The sequence below is a fragment of the Lolium rigidum genome, chromosome 1, assembly GCF_022539505.1.
Source record: "Lolium rigidum isolate FL_2022 chromosome 1, APGP_CSIRO_Lrig_0.1, whole genome shotgun sequence".
NCBI lineage: Eukaryota > Viridiplantae > Streptophyta > Magnoliopsida > Poales > Poaceae > Lolium > Lolium rigidum.
Window position 1 is genome coordinate 300,883,970 of NC_061508.1, and position 18,679 is coordinate 300,902,648.

The 18,679-nt window shown below is 47.0% G+C and overlaps 1 protein-coding gene across 1 annotated transcript; it reads left to right on the plus strand.

Moving 5' to 3' along the window:
• The first annotated feature begins 6,532 nt into the window (after positions 1 to 6,532).
• On the plus strand, positions 6,533 to 6,967 carry LOC124660738. Its single transcript, XM_047198557.1, has one exon. It carries the CDS (start codon positions 6,533 to 6,535, stop codon positions 6,965 to 6,967), a length of 435 nt encoding a protein of 144 aa, XP_047054513.1.
• The last annotated feature ends 11,712 nt before the right edge of the window (positions 6,968 to 18,679 follow it).

Consider the following 18,679-nt stretch of genomic DNA (forward strand, 5'->3'; position numbering starts at 1 on the left):
AGAAGTTTGGACACCGTAGGTCATTTATGAGAAAGTTTTTCTAAAATATTTGTGATACCCAAGTTTTATATTTTTACTAGAAACTAATTAACATAAGATGAGACTGTGCGAAGGTTTCATATTTTTTTGATTTTTTTTGAATTAGTTGTGCTCAATTCAAAACGCAACCAATGAGAGGGCAGTATTCAGCTAGCCACGGATTGCCCAGGTATTAGGCGAATTCTGATTGGTTGAGAGGGTTAGTCCATGGATCGATGACATGGCATGAAAAAAAAATGAAAAAAAGCCATGGCCGCACCAGGCCCTTATCTTCTCCACCTCCTCCGTATCTTTCTCATATCTCTCCTCCCTACCTCTCTCCTCCGACGGACCACGCCACAGCTGCACGGCGCAGGACCATGCCACGGCCGCACGGCGCAGGACCACGCCGTCCAGGACCTCGCCGCCTCCTCCTCCGATGGCCGCGCCCTGGTCTTCCCCGCCTTCCTCATCCAGCGGCTCCGCCTTGGACTTCGCCGCCTTCTTCCTCTGATGGTCGCGCCTAGGTCCTCGTCGCCTTCTGCCTCCGACGTTCCGGCCCAAGTCCTCGCCGCCTTCCTCCTCCGACGGCCGCGCCTTCGACCTCGCCGCCTTCTACCTCCACGGCCATGCGCCGCGTCCACACGCGCATGGACAAGACCGGCGCTCAGGAGCAGAACGCGGTGGCGGCGCACCGGCCACCAATAGAACGCGGCGGCGGCGCACCGGCCACAAACAGAACACGGCGGCGGCGCGAGCCCGTTAGGGTTCGACGCGATTTTTTTTATAATTTTATTGGAGATGTACGCCGAGGGCCATGCCCGTCGGTGTAGCGCCGACGTCCGTTAACGGACGACGCACCGGCCATTGCTGCGCCGAGGGCTCAGACGCCGAGAGCCTGGAACGACCGTCGGCATCCAACGTTTACGCCGAGGGCCGACATGTCTCCGCCGAGGGAGACCTTCGCCGAGGGGCTACGCCGACGGCAGCCCTCGGCGTAGGATACACCGACGGCCTTCCATGGCTAGGCCGAGGGCTCTCAACCGTCGGCGCAGCGGCAGATTCCTGTAGTGATATCCATAGTACTGCAAAGCAATATATTAGCATATCATTTACATTTATTTTCGTATATATTAATATTTTATCATAAATAGCTGGTTAAAGATTACAAAAATTGATTTTGACTTATACGGGGAGTAATAAATCTGACAGATGGGAGTAGATCGTCCGAAGCGCATCCAATAAGTCACAGCAAATGATGAACACATGAGGCCGTGTATTTGCGACGACGCGTTTCCTGTTGTTTGCAGTATCACCTTTCTGCTCGCATTTCTTTCTTAGTTTCGGCTAGGATGAACACCTTTCCATTTCTAGGTAGCCGCCGAGAGTATACATCATCTCCACGCCGGTAGACCCAAACCTAGCCGCAAAATGGAACCGGTTCCCCCCCTGCTCCCTCTGGCCGCCGCCGGGGCAGCCGCCGACCCTCGTGAAGCGGCGATTGGTCAGACTCGGACGTTCTTCGTTTTCATCACCGGCGCTGACGCCGGCGACCAAGAAAGGTCAGTATATTAGATATACGTAGTAGCTATCAGCCTATCACTTAGATATTAGATCTCGCTCTAGAATTTTTCCGGTTGCCTCACTGATCTAATCCAGCCAGCCAATTCCAATTCGTTCTCGCGTATATATATACTATCTTCCGGAGTTCCAATCTAAGTATGACTTCGAATGGATCTTTTTGCAGAGTATGCTTCTGTACGGAGGAGCGGGACTGGAGTAACCTCCCCGAGCTCGTCGTATCCAAGGTGGCCGGCATCGCGCTACGCTCGGACGTGACGGACTACATCCGGCTGAGAGCCGTCTGCAAGCCATGGAGAGTTGTCGCCAAAGCTGACCCTAATTTCATGGGGATGGACCCGCGCTGCTTCCCACGAAACTGGGACATAATCAAAGAGGATGTGCGCCGCGGAAAAACCAGGTTCCTACACGCTCTGACCTGCGCCTCCATTTGGCTCCAGATTCCTCCGGAACATGGAGAGGTCATTGCCAGCGCCGAGGGCTGCCTGATCCTCGCCTCAATATCAGGATGGAAAGGGAACAAACAGAAACTGCGCCTGTTCAACCCGGTGACCAGGGCTGTCGCTGACCTGCCCGCTATCCCTACCCTTATCAAGGTTAGATCTGCTGGATTTATCTACAACGGCGAGGCTGATGCCGATCCAACCGTGGTGCTCTGCGTGGTTGCTCCCGAGAAATTGATCATGTACTACAAGTCGGGCTACCCTGATTGGTTTATCGTCAACGACGATGAGCACGGCGAGCTGGAGCCGTACTCCGGGGGCGGTCTCTCCGTGCGCGGCAGGTTCTACGTTCCGACACCCATAGGGAACGTGCGCAAGCTGGAGCTTCGGCCGCGGCCTCACCTTCGGCCGCGGCCTCACCTGGTGTACGTGGCCAGGCAGGATGCTCGCCACAGGTGCGATAGCTACTTCGGCGTGAGGTCCATGCTGGAACAAGACGCTGACGACGGCGACGGCGGGATGCTGCTACTGCGTTACATCGCTGATGACGACATCGAGGTGTTCACGGTGGACTTCACGGATGACAATGGGAGCCTTATCCTGGTGGAGGACCAAGAGCACTACGACAGGTGCTTTACCCCATTGTTAATGCTCGGCATCGGAAGTACATCCGGTGACAATTTACCAGCTCTCATAAGGAAGATGGGCAAGTTGTGTCTCACATAGGCCCAGATCTATTATATATTTTCCTTTTGTTTGAAAACAGCCGTGGTGTTCCTTTAGTTTCTTATTGAAAAAAATTGCCATCAGTTTTTTATTCCTACATATTCGTGTAAAACATTCAGCTTATCATGTCTGGAATATTCAGTTGAGTTTCTATTATATTTCTCAAACGGTGTGATCTAGCACGGAGATTACAGTTAAATAGTACATTGTTTTAAGTATCTTTACAACTGTCTGGAGCTGGTCGTTCTAAGTTTTATGCATCTGTGGAATGTTAGATTTGCAGGATATACAATGCATATACATTAGTATTTCCTAAGAATTCATTTGCTTTAAAAAATCCTTTGCAATTTCGGAATTTTTAATGGAATCCTCTTCAGAACTACTTCTAATTTTCCATATGATAAATCAAACATAATTTCTCTTATCTAGTATTTTCCGATTACAGGAAAATATGTCCTGCTAATTTTCCTATTCTTTCATTTTCGAATTCCACGAGTCAGAGTCCCAGAAGTATACATGCAATCCTTTGTACTCTATGTGCTACTACAAAGCTAGCACGATTCTCCAGAAAGATACACAATTGAAGTGAACACTATTCCTATAGATGTTTCCCCAAAATTTAAATTGATATTAATTGTAGTGCGCTCTTTGTAAACTACTTATGTATAAAGGTTTGTAGTATTTAGAATTTTTACCAAGATAGATTGTTTGATTTGAAATATTATAGTCCAAGCATGGGATTTTGAGAACTCATTTGCACAAAGTTTTCTGTAATTCTTTATTTTTTCTGGAACTGGGGGCAAAAGATTTGCCACCATTCATTAAGTAAGTAGAAGTGCCTTGACAAGACAAAGGTGCGAGCCAAAAGAAAGTTCTAAGGGATTATCGATCCAAAGTTTTGCCTCGGATTTAATGATCTCAAGAAGGATGGTCGGGGGAGCGAACTTCTTGTTGAAAACTCTAGCATTCTGCTCCTTCCAAATAGTAAAAATATATGTTTCCCCAGAATTTAAATTTGATATTAGTTAAAGTGCGCTTTTTTGTAAACTACTTCTGTATAAAGGTTTGTAGTCTTTAGAATTTTAACCAAGACAGACAGACTAGCTCCAACTTATCTATCTATATCTTTTATAAAGCAAAACCTCGCTGTATGGTCTTTCAACAAAATTGTAGCCGTCTGATTTTCATATCCAATCATACATTTCAATGTCTCTATCCTGATGATGCCCAGGTAATACATAGTAAGGTTGCCTCACCCCACAAACTACCTCAGCATTTTTGTTCATGCAAGTCTGCAACATCATGTCACTTCGCCTTTCACTACCGACCGTTATTACATTTACTGGTGCCCTAGAGGAGGCAACAACTATCCTTAGGAAAAGAAAGCCATGCATCTTCTTCCAAACAAGTAATCGCCTTGGCTTCTTTCCTTCCCGGTTTGTCTTCTCCTCTCGCGGTTTAATTCTGGCATTGATAATTTTAGCACCACCACTTCCTCTCCGGTTACTCCTCACATTTCCCAGTTGGTAGCTCGATCATCATATTCCTCCTCTTCACCTCTGCTTCGGTGCTTCCTCTCCCCGTTCTCTGTCCACCTACTTCTATGATGTCTCCTGATAGATGGCATGGCCAACCATGAGTTTTGGCGTGGAGTTGGCGTTCTATCTCTAAGAATTTTGTTTTCTGTTTTCTCACTAATTTGATCTTCGCCAACATCCTCTTAGAATTCGAAATTTGTTTTAAGTTTTCTCAGTGATCTGATCGGCAGGGCTTGGCTAAATCTTTGCCAATTAATCGAGGCTCTTCTATTTTTGGAAAGTAAGGATGCAGTTCATCTCCAGAAGACCTCACATTGTGGCCTTGGTAAGTGTGAAGCCTGTGAAACAAACATGATACTCTGTATGTACCTTTTCATGTAGTTGTGTAGATATACTCTGACAGAGGCTCATTTTTTCCACAGTTGTCCATATCCGAAGAACTACTGGTATCCAAATATCCAAGTCACGGCAATCCCATCACAAGTTGATCAGCTCAGGTATCCAGGTATTGTACTACTGATTATATATAGAGGTCCCCTTTACAATTTTCTTTGAAGATTTTTTGGTTAGTTTTAGTATTAGGATTTTCCGAGTAAATTATCTTTTACAAACTAGTATATGAATTATGATATTAGCAGATGCATCATCATATTATGTAATGACCAGATAGTTAAGGCACTTGCTCCTACCAAATAAGAAAAAAATGCATCAAATATCTATTTTTGCCTTAATACCAAATGAAAATTATTTGTAAGATAGCGCATTGCAACGCCGACAACCATTTTGCGTTTATTAAATTTAGCATAACCACTATGTGACTAATTGAATTTGCATATCACTACAACTACATTTCATGCATCTTATACCCTTCCATTCACAATATACAATTCTTAATGAGGTCCCCACTACAACGCATGTGCATCCTTCTAGTTATACATATTTCTATGTCTTTTCCATAGTCATTCTATAGGAGTCAAGATGACGCTGGAGAGCGATATTTGTTTTAATCTATTCTTGTGATTTTTGGGATGATACGATTCAAAAAGCCACCACAGTGATCAATCACTCCAGTTCTATAAAGCATGAAATCCTTTAAAGTTTAATACATCAAACTTTGGCAAGTTCGAGTACCAATTCCTAGATTTTTTTGAAACAAAGGTAAAAGTTTTTAAAATGTAATAATTAAGAAGATGTCTGCCCAATTAGGGAAAAACCGGGTGCGATTACAACGAAACCATATGCTCCCGAAGGAGGCACACCAACCAATTCTCCCGACCTTCTATAACTGCAAACTCTTGACACATTGATATGCACTGGAAAACACATATCTCAAAACTTAAAGAAGAGAACCATCCATCAACCAGTTACGGACGGCTTTCACGGGGCACCACTCTCCTTTCTATTGCTCTTGAGATAATCCTTCACCTTCTTTATTTGCCCATCGTAGCCTTCTACGAAAGGAGGCTAGCAATATCCTTGCTAGATCCAAGGCAAGCCACCTCCAAGCTGACAAGCAAGTTGCAAAGCTCTTTTGAAAACAATGTCTTAGATTTAGGTGCCAAAGCAGCCGTCTCATTAACTTTGTCACCACGGTCAACAAAATCAAGTGGCTAGCCGAAATCCACGGGGTATGTCATGGGATGCCACCCTAGAGGCCCCAAGCAAGACCACATGTAGATGCACTATTGATAGAGGAGGAGAGGGCGATGGATCCCACACAACTCTTGAAGCTCACGTATGATCTACAACATTGGAACCATGATTACATCGATGTCCTCGCACTCAGACACAACTGGTATAGCGGACTGCTGCGACAAGCAAGGCCTGGTACGAGGAGAGTAACAACCAAACGGATGAACGTTGGTGTTCACATGGGTACGTGAGCACGCCCTTTCTATTCGACACGTGTCTCACGCTGTTTGTTCTGCCGTTAGCCTGTGACGAGGAGGAAACGACAAGCCAAAGGCTGGTTTCGCTCTGGTAGGGAGGCACTGGACGCGTGCGTCACGGGCAGTGCCCTCATCCTGCAAAGCTGCTAGTACAATATCTGTTCAATGGGGAACCGAGGGCAGCCATGGCGAGATTTGGCGATCTCGAATCCGACCATGGGACGCCCGATTCGTGCCGCTCCAGCGTGCATCCCAACCGTGGTGGCCTCATCCGGTTTGTTTGGATACAGCCGGCGCAACAACCCACTCGTGCGAGGCGACGGCGGTGGCAGCGGTGATGGGGGACGCCGCGGTCGGCGAGGCCACGGTGGCGAGGGTGGTGCTCGCGGACGGCGAGCTGCAGCGGTTCCCCGGGGGCAACCGTGCGTCGCACGCGCTCAAGGCTGCGGCCGCCACCGCAACCGCCACCGGCTGCGCCGGAGGTGCGTGCTTTCTGTGCAGCGCCGACGGGCTCGAACTCGGCGGCGCGGTGGCGGCAGTGGCGACCGACGAGGACCTGCAGCCCGGGCAGCTCTACTTCGTGCTCCCCGCGTCGATGCGGCGCCGGCTGCTGCAGGCAGAGAAGATGGCCGCGCTCGCCATCCGCGCCAGCGCCGCGCTGATGGGGTACCACGATGGCCCGCTCGTGTTCCCCGACTCAGCCGCTGTCGGAGAGGAGGTCGGGGAAGCACGGCGTGATGGCGAGCGACGGGGCGGTGGCGCCAAGAGGTAGGAGGTCAGGATAGGCGGCGAGGGCGTGGCGGCCGCGCAGTGATTCCATGAAACTTCAACTGATAGACGGAAATACAGTACTAGTAGTGGAAGATAAGTGCCGCTCAGTTTAGTGGGGCCTGCCCATGTGCGTGCGAGGAAAGGCCACATGCCCACGACGCAGCGGTCAAAAAAGGTACTAACGCTGTTTGGTTCACGTGAGTGAGAAATTGAATATCAGCGTTGATCCAACGGCAGCTAGGGCGTGCGCACGTACCCATCTGAACACCAAATCCACTCTCAACGACCAAATATGTAGTCTTCCCCAACCACACACGAATCCTATTCCTCCAATTAGTCCAATGGCAATTATTTGGCCTGACAGCCCAGGGCTTTAATCCAAACACAACCTTAATCTCAACCTTCACCACCGCCAGGCACTAACGTAATCGGAGGCTGCTGAAGACATGGCCAAGAGCAAAAAGCTGGGGCGACCTCCTGACAGCAGCAACACAACATGATGCTGCTGCATGAGGTGGGACATGATTAAGGAGTAATTAATATATTACCCTCTTGATCCCTCAAAAAAAAATGCATCTTGTCCTTTGGCTCGTAAGCAGATCAATTAGTTATCTATAACCATTTGATCTAATATATACTACATACTAAAATGAGTAGTATGATTCACCGTAAAATTCCCCCAATTAATTACTTGAAAGGTCAGAGCATCAACACATCCTATATAACTAAGAAGTTCATCCCGACTAAAGCTTTTGCTCTCAACATGCAAGGTGTCCACCTCATCAAGTATCTTTGACCAATCTTATGCTGCCACATCATCACGATCCCACTAACTTATTTATCTCATGAACAAATATGCCACATCAGCCTCTTAGTGTTTTTCATCTAATAATGGGCACCTCTTCCGGTTCATTGCTCCACTCTTCGGTTTCTTCAAGAATTGTGGAAGACTCTCATTTACATCCATCTTGATCAAGGGAGACGGCCGGGCGTTGGAAGACTCTCATTTTCATCCACCATATTAAGAGAGACGGCTGGGCGAAGGATCACTTGATTTTCCAATCCCCCGTTCTATGTATTGTGCATTGGCAAATGATTCGGTTCTCATTGATCATTCAATCCAGGGATGCTGCAGCCCCCCTTCGTAGCTACTTCCTCAGTTCCTCTCCTCTGTCTCTCACATTGGGAGTTTCCCCATGTCTAGATCTCTCTCTAAAAAATTTCTTTTGCAGGCACTGCACACAGAATCGGATGATCAGTGTGATCGTCCTGCAATTGGCTTCTCAACGGTAGTCCCAGGTTTCATATTTATCCTTATAGTTTTTGGTTGCTTATTTTTCCCGACAAATGCTAATATGTGGCTCCTGCATGTTTGCCTTTAACTTTGCTGCTGCTTTGTTGAGATGCCTGGCTGCAATTTTTATTTTCAGTACAAAAGTTGTTTTTCGATTCCATCTATTGCTGATATAGAGGAATCCTCTTATTGACTTCAGTGCATTTTATTTTTGCTTTTTCTTCTACAGATGTCCAACCGAACAAACGCTTAATTCGCCTGGAAGCGATCCACATCCGTTCTATGGATGCACATAGTGAGATGGTGGCAACTCAAGAACCAATAGGGAGTTGAAGAGAGAATGTGGTGGAATCTGAGGGGTAGGATCCCATGACCTGTGTGGTGATCTCCACAAGAACGTCTAATAGATCAATCAGGTGAGACGATGTCCATTGCTGCCTTTGTATTGCTTGATTTTTTTTTTTTGCATACGTCCATCCTCTTCTACACATGATTTTTGTGTGTGATCAATCAGTCATGAATAAAAGCAGTACTAGATGGTAAAGATTATGAGATACAACCTTTTTTTTATTGACTTTTCATTGCTCGACGGATGTTAACATATTGTTTGCCGAGATGACAGGCCTGCTTATTTTCTAAGGACATCTACAATAAATATCATACAATAACTAAACATATTGTAGGAGTTGCTCTAATCATAGTTGTGCTTTCCTTTTGCAGATTAGCAGGGAATGAGCCAGGCCTTCTTATTTTCTAAACAACAGCTATAGTAAATATCATACTGATCGATATACCCTAGCAGTGTCTATAACTCTATATTAATAAACAATCATGCATGTTGTTTCCCTTTTGCAGATTAACGAGGACTGTGATATGCTGTAGAATCAAGGCCACTACAAGGAAATCAATGGTTTCGATTATCTGCCCATACCATTTTATCTACAAATTAATTTGTTTGGTCCGTGCATGCATGAAATTTCTGACAAAATATACACTCTAATAGTTTTGAACACCTTAATCCGTAGTCTGTACATGATCACAAACCACGTGTATACTTCACTTCACAATGAAATGATAAACTAATCTCTATTTACGGCGACGAGAAACTTCCTTAACCTGATTTGTGATATATATGACTCATACTTGTTTCAAGTTTTATTACAGTTAAACATTTTGCTACTATTTCTGCCACAATGCGCGGAGAATCATCTAGTATCCTCAACAGTAGAACCCAAGGTTACTAGAAATGGTCAGTTGAGTTCAACGATAGCTAATATATAGCTTACCTACTTTCTGGTATCATCCACACTCATTTTCTGGTGTATACATACTTGTGAGCGAGTAGAGGAGCCTAGTCCCTCATCAATTTCTCATCTTAATATTGTTAGCATTTCAAGTTTTGTGTATTCAAAATATTTTGCTAGATATGTAGGATATAAAATGCAATAACATTAGTATTTCGTAAGAATTCATTTACAAAAAAAATCTTTGCAATTTCAGAAGATTACATCGAACCCTTTCTAGAACACGACTTCTATATTTTCCATGCGATAAACCAAACATGATTTCTCTTATCTAGGATTGTAAGATAACACGAAAATATATCATGCTAATTTTCCTATTCTTTCATTTTCGATTCCACGAGTTAGAGTCTCGGAATTATACATGCACTCATTTGTACTCTCCAGAAAGACCGATAATTAAAGTCCAACACTATTCCTATAAATGTTTCTCTAATATTTAAATTTGATGTTTATTAACCTACAAGCTTTAGTCAACGTTCAGATATATTCAGATTCAAAGGTACCGGACGATACCTGAGTACCATCCCAATCACCGTAAAAGAGCTCTAGTTCTGTAATGGTTTGTAGTCTTCAGAATTTTTACCAAGACAATTTGTTTGATTTGAAATATTATAGTCCATGCATGGGATTTTTTAGAACTCGTTTGCACTAAGTTTTCTGTAAACCTTTATTTACTCCCAACTTATTGGAAATATATTTCTCTCTCTTGCCCGTAGTCATTCTATAGGAGCGAAGATGACATGGTAGTTCGATGTTTTTATCTTTTGTTGTGATTTTTCTGGGATGATATGACTCAAAGAGGCCACCACTTTGATCAATCCCTTTTTACTCACTCCAGTTGTATAAAGCATGAAATCTTGTAAAATTTGATGATGTCAAACTTAAGTTTCGAGTACTAAGACCCATAAATTTAATAATGTGCATGCACCATGACCCGGACTTTTGGCTCTCGGGTGCAGGCGCACCCTATATACTCCAAAAAATGTAGTTATTTCAAATAAAGTCAAAAAATTTTGAATCCTTTTGAGAATCAAAGATAATCAAGTATTGTACTCGTATAAATTTGTTTGGCCAAGAAATATTTCACATTGACTTCAGGCAAGAAATAAACAAATCTATGACAAATATAGCGTGAATAGTACTTTAATATAGGACCTCCAAGTCTGTTTTTTTCACCCAGGAAACAAGAGAAGTTATTCCATGGTGAATCTTTCGTATACGAGTACAATACATGATCATCTTTGATTCCCAAAAAGATTTGAATTTTTTTGACCTTTTTCTGAATTACTAATTTTTTTAAAAATATAGGGTGCGCTTGCTCCCAGGTTCACCCATGCAATTTCCGCATGCACCACACAGAAATTAATTTGGAGGGTCACAACATCAACTGTAGGACCCAATGTTTTACTAGAAACGGGCAGTGGGAGTACGACGATAGCTAATATATAGCTTTACTTGGGGCATTCAAAGATGTCAACCATACTTTTTTTGAAACAGTGATGTCAACCATACTCATATCTGGTGTATACATACTTTTTTCGATAAAGGGAATATATTAATATCAAGAAGATACCAATTACACCCAGCCTCTGCAACAACGCACCACCCTAATGGCACTACGGATGCACACAACCAAAAAAGGAAAAGAAAACTAAGAAACAAAAGCCCCGCTACAGTATCTCGGGCCTAACAACAGCAGTACATCCACCGCCAAGACAACACCTGAATTACAGACTCTCCAAAAAACGGCGCCTCCAAGAAGGGAACAGTGCGCAAACACCATCGTCGCCCGATCAAAGATCTTAGGTTTTCACCCTGAAGATAGTCCCCGCTCTCAAAACAATGCCTCCACCAAGGCCATTGCCAGGAACAACCAGTTAAGGCCAGACCTTGGGTTTTCACCCTGAAAGGTAGGACTCTGCGCTTCACCTGTGTTGTCGCCCCCACTTTCATACCGCTGCTGTGAAGCCCGGAACACCAAGCCAGTCTCTCAACAGCGCGGAGACTTGAACCTCCCTTAGCTAGTCCTCCCCTCCGGCCTTCATGAAATTCTCTTCTTCCGACTTTCATCATGGATCCATAGTCACTTGATGTCAACACAGAAAAAGAGCTTCGCGCCGCTCCCTCCAGAACCAATCGGTCGGAATAAAAGCATGGGTGCGCACGACCGAATACCTCCGACCCAGCAAACTCCAGGCAAAGCACTGTTACATTCGCCGGCGGAGCCTTCCGGAACTCAACCCTCCGGCCAGATCACGAGTTTAGGCCTCCGGTAGGTCCTCCTCTTCACGCAAGAGAGGCCCTAGGACCGCCGCCTTTATACAGGTCGGACCCCCATGTCGGTGACCATCCCAGGCTGGCCAATCCAGGCCTCCACCGGCGACACCATCGCCGGCTTCCACGCTCCTCCATCTCGCCGCCGGAACGCGGTGATAGATCAAAAGATCCACCACCACCAACCGCAGGCCGACCCTCTCCGGCGCAGAAGAGAGCCACCTCCTCCGTCGAACCCAAGGCTGCTGCCCCGGGAGCCCTCGTGACGCGGAAGAAGCCCGAGATCGCCTCCATGACCGACTAGAGGTGGGGGGGGGGAGGGCATGGCGCAGACCGAGGGCCTGGCCGCCGCCCACCACCAGCCCCTGCCGGTGTGCTGCGGATGGAAGCCTACGGGGGGGGGAGGGGGGACCGCAGCGCAAGAGCCGCCGCCGCCCCATCACCATCCGCGCGGGCCGCCACCGCGAGCGTCGAGGAAAGGAGAGCCCGTCCGCCATCCCCCACGCCGGCGAGGAAAGGCCCCCGCCGCCGCCACGCCCCGTGGGTCTTTGCCCCGGCGGTGCTACCGGCGGCGGCGGTTAGGGTTGGGGAGGGGTCGGGAGAGGAGGGGTTGGAGAGGGGTTGGGGCGGCGCTACTGTTTGGCTGAATAGCGCGACATACTTGTCAGATAGTAGCTAGAGAGTGCCTAGGCCTTCATTAGTTTCCCATCTTGATTGTGTTAACATTTGATGTCCAGTGACAGGGGGTTTACACTTGTGTGGAGGACAAGGAAGGACCTCGACAGCTCTGCTTTCTCCCATTGTTAATGTTCGGCAGCAAGTCCAGTGACAAGTACCCAGCTCTCACAAAGAAGATGGGATCATGCGTCTCACATGCGCCGAGATCTATTTTCTATTTTCCTTTACTTTTAAAACAGCCATTGGCATACAGTAGTATTCTTTTATGTTTGCTATTAAATAATTTTGCCTGCAGTTAATCTATATATTCCTGTAAAACATGCAGCTTATGATCATATCTGGAATATTCAGCTGAGTCGACTATTATATCTCTCAAAACGGTGTGATCTAGCAGAGAGATTATGCTTAAGAGCATTGTTTTATGTCTCTTTAAAGGTTGAGGCTGATCAATCCATTTTTTTGCATATGTAGCTCGTAAGAGTTCTTTTGCAAGATATCCTTCGCAATTTCGTACCAAAGATCACACCATTTTGCGTTATGTTGTGAAATGACTGTTAATGAGCGGGTTGAGCCGGTGCGTTCGCTAGATGGTTCCAATTCTCACCGTGGATCCTTCTGGTTTCAACGTACACAATTTGTTCTTGGCGGTGTCAATGCTTCTGCCTGTAAAACATGGTTTATCTTCCTCCATTGCGTGCGACGGTGTGCATCTTATATGGTTTGGGTTTGTATAGTGTCACATCTTAGGTTTTCCTGCTAACCTTGTCAGCGGCTTAGTGTGCTTCACGCGCACGGTGATCTATGATGTGATGTGGGTAGTGTCGGTTTCAAAGGTTGCAGTGGTTGTATGTGCACGGTTATCGCACAACCCGTACCCATTGCATCTTTCTTTTGTGGCTTTATGATCCACTGCAGGGAGAGCCATGTGAGGCGCTCCGGCTTATCTGTGCACCTGTATTGCATGCATTGCTGGCTATAGTGTCGGTTTTACCACCAACTTGTCGCTCGATGTTGAATGCAGACGTGGTAGGAAAACTTGTTTCTTTCGAGACTCGGCTATGCTTATCTGTATATTTTGAACATCTTCGCTATGTGTGCAACAGTTAGGTGGCTCGTGCTTGATTGCACAGAGGCTAAGAACTCGGTAGGTCATGGTGGTTTTGCTGCATGTGTGCTCTAAGGGTCATGCGAGTCATTGTGCAGTAGCCAACAAACCGTGCAACCAGCCTTGGTTCTTTTCTGTAGGCCTAGCTGGGAGGTTCTTGTGTTAGTAATCCATGCGGTATACATAACGCGTGCCATCGTAGATTTTTCTTGTTGGCTTCTCAGCGGTTTAGTTGCGGTTGGCAGGAAAGGTGCACATGTCCATCTTTAGACCATCTTGTCCCATCTTTTTTCAAAATAGGGAAGCCCCAGCCCCTGCATCAATCAACTCATACGGATTTTATTTATATTTTATTTAACAATGATTTGCCAAAATTATACATCACAAAATCCAAATCCACCACTAAAAAACTAGAATTCCGACAATGGCGAACTAACATGCCGCCATGGCCTCATGCCCTAAAATACAAAAGACAATGCCCCACCAGCTAATTACCGGGGGCATCACCGAGCCACCCTATGGCGAAAGCAGGAGCATACATCAGGTCTAGCAGACCCTTGCCGAGCGCCTCATCTCATTGTTTTAGAAGCCATCACCACCATCAACCATTGGTCCATCTTCAGGGCAGAGATCCGCTTAGCCCTTTCGACGCATGTCGCCGACTCCACCATGGCGCCCGACAAAGCTTCGACTCCGCGCGAGACGATTATATATACTTCACCTGTAACCAAGGCCCCGCTGTGCCACGCCACCGAGACTCGCCAACGCCGCCGAGGTAGATGCAAACCACTCCGCCTAAGAGCGCCTCCATCCAGAATCAACTCAAAAAATGATACCCTCATGAGGGAGAATGACACCACACGTCACCATCGCCCAACGGGGCGGCTCGCTCGTGCGGAGCAGCGCATGGGGAACGTCTCAGCGGTGGAGGTTGGTACCCTGGGTAGGGGCCCTGAAATTGTTGGTGATTTTCCTCCTGCCTTAAGGGGTTGGTTGTCTCCCTCGGCCTTGTTGTCAGCGCCTTCGCTATTTGTGGAGGCCATGTCGGTGCGGGAATTCATGGGACGGATCTGTCTCGCGCAAAGTATAGTCTCCTAGAGAAACCCTAGATCCTCGTATCAGGCGGTGGTGGCGCTCTCAGCGTCATAACCTCCATGTAGGCACCATCTAGGGGCCTCTTTGTTACGATCAGTTCTCGTCTCCTTGTCCGGGTAGCTCCAGCTCCTCCTACCGTCGGCGCCGCCTAGCTCACTCTTCACACTACGCATCCCTGTTTGCCTTAGCTGCCCCACCATCCCCCAGTCCCCATGAGCTCTGGTGAAGCCAGGCCTCTGCTGAGTACGAAATATATCCTCCGGTTGGCGTCCTTCTAGTCGCAAGCCGCTTCAAGCAGTGAAGGAAGATGAGAGTCGTCACGCCTTTCAGGACTAACCGGAGCGAGGGGCAACGGTGGACTAGCCCTAAATATAGGGGATGCGTACATGGTGTATCCACCCTCCATCGGTCTCCTACATCACCTGCTCAGATCCCTTAGCGTCTTAATCAGAAGTGGATTAGCTAGTCCCTACTTGTCTGGAATTATGTTTCGATTGTAGTTTCTGTTTTGGATTTTTTTCTTCCACCAATTTCTTGATTCTGCTCACACAAATTGTTGTGGTCAAGCAGGGATTCAAAATTTTCCATGTTTCTAATCCAGCAGCTATGGTTCCTTTTTTAGTTCAAGGATTTGCCTATTCTTTCTTAATTGTTTGACTCAAGTAAGGGAAAAAAAAGAGAACCGCAAATAACAGAAAATGCGAACCAAAATAAAAAAAATTGTGGCATGAGATGGAAATAATTAGAAAAATGAGAACGGGAAAAGGCTGAAAAAATGATCACCATGGAAGTTGATCGCTTCCGGTAAGACAGATGGGCCATGACCAAATTTTCTATACCATGACAAAAAAGGGTATGTAAACCCACACCTTCTCTCAACCCATCCATTCTCCTCCACGTGAAGAGAGAGAGAGAGCTCCGAGAAACCCCATCTCCGGCGGCGTTTTCTGACGGCTCCCCTCCCCCGGTGACGCAAGGTCGTTGGAGGGATGGGGAGTCGCCGGATCTCGTCTCCGGCTGTGTATAGCTGTAGGTTTTAGGCCTTCTAGCTGTAGGGTTTGCATGCTAGTCTCGGTTGCTTCCTCCTCGGTGACGGTAGGGGTCAATAAGTTTGCCCAAATCTCTACTGTGTGTGGTGTTCTGCTATGTGGTCGGTGAAAGATCTGGGTGCCAAATTTTGTAGTCGAGGCCGAAGCGGCGTGACGTCCTCATCGCGGGATTATGTTCTCCGGCTCCGCCGTCGTGGTGGTGCGTGCTTCGGCGCAGCTGTGCAGATTGGGAGCCTGTACATGAGCTGGTTCGGACTGATGTTGCCGGTGGTGGACCAGAGGACAATGAGATCTGCTTTGGTTGGCATGGTTTGAGGCCGGAGGATTTGGTTCCACTCCTCGACAACGTCGATGGAGCGATCTGGCTCCAGAGCTCGATGGATGGCTTGGGGCGAGGCCCCAACCGATGAGCCCCGGCAGTGAAGGTGTCTCTCCAGCGACCCACTTTAGAGTTTCTCAATGTTCTCTATAGCGACGAAGCCACGTCGAGCTCGGGTGTGTTGGTTTCTGCCCTTCTTCTCTCATCGTCGAAGATGGTCAGAGTTTGTCTGTTGTGATGCAGGACCTCCAGGGACTTCAATGTACTTTTTAGGGGGAGGGGGGTTCTTCTTTGCGTTTGTCTGGGTTCACTAGTCTGTTCTGGTCCCTTCTGCGCACGTGTCCTCTAATCTAGCCGTATGATATGTGGCGGCGGTGATTCGATGGTGTTGGATGATGCGCGGTCTCTGGCTCCGGTCTCTATATTTGTTTGGTGACGACGAGGACGATGGGCTTGATTGTGGTCTGGAAGTATGGTGTGAGGTTATTCTTGCGAAATTCTGGGATCATATTGTATTTTCCTTTATTTTTGGATTTGTTTGTAATCGGTTTCGCCGATGAATTCCATCAGTTATTATCTCAAAATGATATAAAATGGTACGCGTATCCTTTTTTCATAAAAACAGTGAGGGGTATGTGATGTAAAAGATGAGGGGTTCAATGAATTGAAACAATAAGGGGTATCCTTTTTTCGATACCCTTTCTACAGAACTATCTGTCGTCGTTCAAGGATGCCAATGTAACCCTAGGCAGCTCCAAAGGAAAAGGCCTTCTGTACCCGAGCCAGAGTTTGGTGAGTTCTCATGTTGATGTTTCTAAATGGCTACCTCCGCCGGCAGGTGTTGTTTCGGTATGCGTCGATGCGGGCTGGGATGCTGTGTCCAAGAGAGCAGGTTCTGGAGCGGTCATCCGCGATGACCAAGGATCTATCATACGGTCAAGTTGGAAGTTTCATCCTTATTGTGAAAGTGCCGAGGAGGCTGAAGCTAAGGCGTGTTTGGAAGGGCTGCATCAACTCCCTCATACAAATCGCCTTCCAGGAGACAGACTGCCAAAGAGTTGTTCAGACCGTCACCTCGGAGAACTTTGATCGCTCACCATCATGGAGTATTTATTTAGAGATTAAGGATCTGCTGCGGACAAACCCGATGCTAGAGATTAGGAAGATCAGTAGAAGTAGTAACCATGTTGCGCATGGTCTTGCTAAGTTAGGCAAATCTGGTGATGTTGGTATCTTATGTGGTGCAATCCCGATCTGCGTATCGGCGGCTATTGCACAGAACTGTATTTTGTAACCATACTCTGTGCCGATTGCGGGCAAGTTTTCAGACGCACTCTTTTCCTTCCAGGGTACCGAAGGGGACTGGAAGGTTTTTAATGAGGCGGGCTTGCTTTGCTTAATAAAGTGTGGTTTACATTCAAAAAAAAAATGAATTGAAACGGACATAGCCGAGGGTGATTTTTGAAACGTTAGAAAAAGCCCGATACGTCTATAGGTAGGTGGAGAGTCTGTATTTCAGGTGTTGTCACACTAGCGGTTGTATTGTTGTTGCTAGGTCTAGAAGGTTGTAGCGAAAATTTTATTTCTTAGTTTTCTTTACTCTTTTTTGGCTGTGTGCATCCGTACTGTCACTAGGGTGGGGTGTTATGGCAGAGGCTGGGTGTAATTGGTATCTTTTATATTAATATATTCCCTTTATCAAAAAAAGTAGGTGGAATTGATGGTTTGCAGGTTCAAGGATCCCTCCTTCTACACAAGCAGTTCGGTGTTAACTTCGGCGGCAGCTTCACTACAGTGTTTGATAGTCTAGGATATTGGGAGAAGAGTGTAGAACGATAGAGAGGGCGAGAGATTGATGAAATATGTTGGATGTATTATTGAGCCTCATGGGTATATATAGGCGTACATGGATCATCTTGAAGTGCAAGACAAGACACGAGATCTATCTCTATCCTAGATTACCTAAACCGTGCGTATACTCTAACAATCCCCCGCAGTGGTAGCGGGAGCGTTGTGAACAACATGAACGACGTGGATGGTCAGACTGGAGATAAACCGAAGTGGACCCCAAAAGGCTGACACTCCCCGCAGTCGTGGCGGGAGCGTCATGGACGGTGTCATGTCGCGGATGCTTGGACTGTAGAAGAAGCCGATGTGCTCATCCAAGGTGATAGCCCTTTGTGCCGATGTCGAGGTAGCCGAGAGCGTGGGTGTTGCAACCTTGGTCGGGGTAGCCGCGCGAGGGGATCTCGTGATCGATGTCGTCATCGGGTGCCGGTGTCGAGGTAGCTGCACATGAAGCAGCAAGCGCATAGTGCGCGAGGAGAGTGACAGAGACGCGTCAAGGCAGTCGTCGAAGAGGGTGTCGATGCCAAAGTCGATGCAGTCGGAGCCGTCGAGGACGAGGTGCTGCCCTAGTTTTGCCACAACCAGGTGCACGTCAGGGACGAAGTCATACTCCGGTTTTGCCAGAACCGAGTACGCAAAGACGAAGTCGGCGACGTAGTCGAGGCAGTCGTAGAAGAGTCGACGTCGGGGAAAACGTTGTCGAAGCCGATGAGGAAGAGGCGCCGATCCGAGCTTGCCAGGCCCAGG

Bases quoted from the DNA above. Each gene is read 5' to 3' on its own strand.
- LOC124660738 (XM_047198557.1), top strand. From the start codon at position 6,533: ATGGGGGACGCCGCGGTCGGCGAGGCCACGGTGGCGAGGGTGGTGCTC.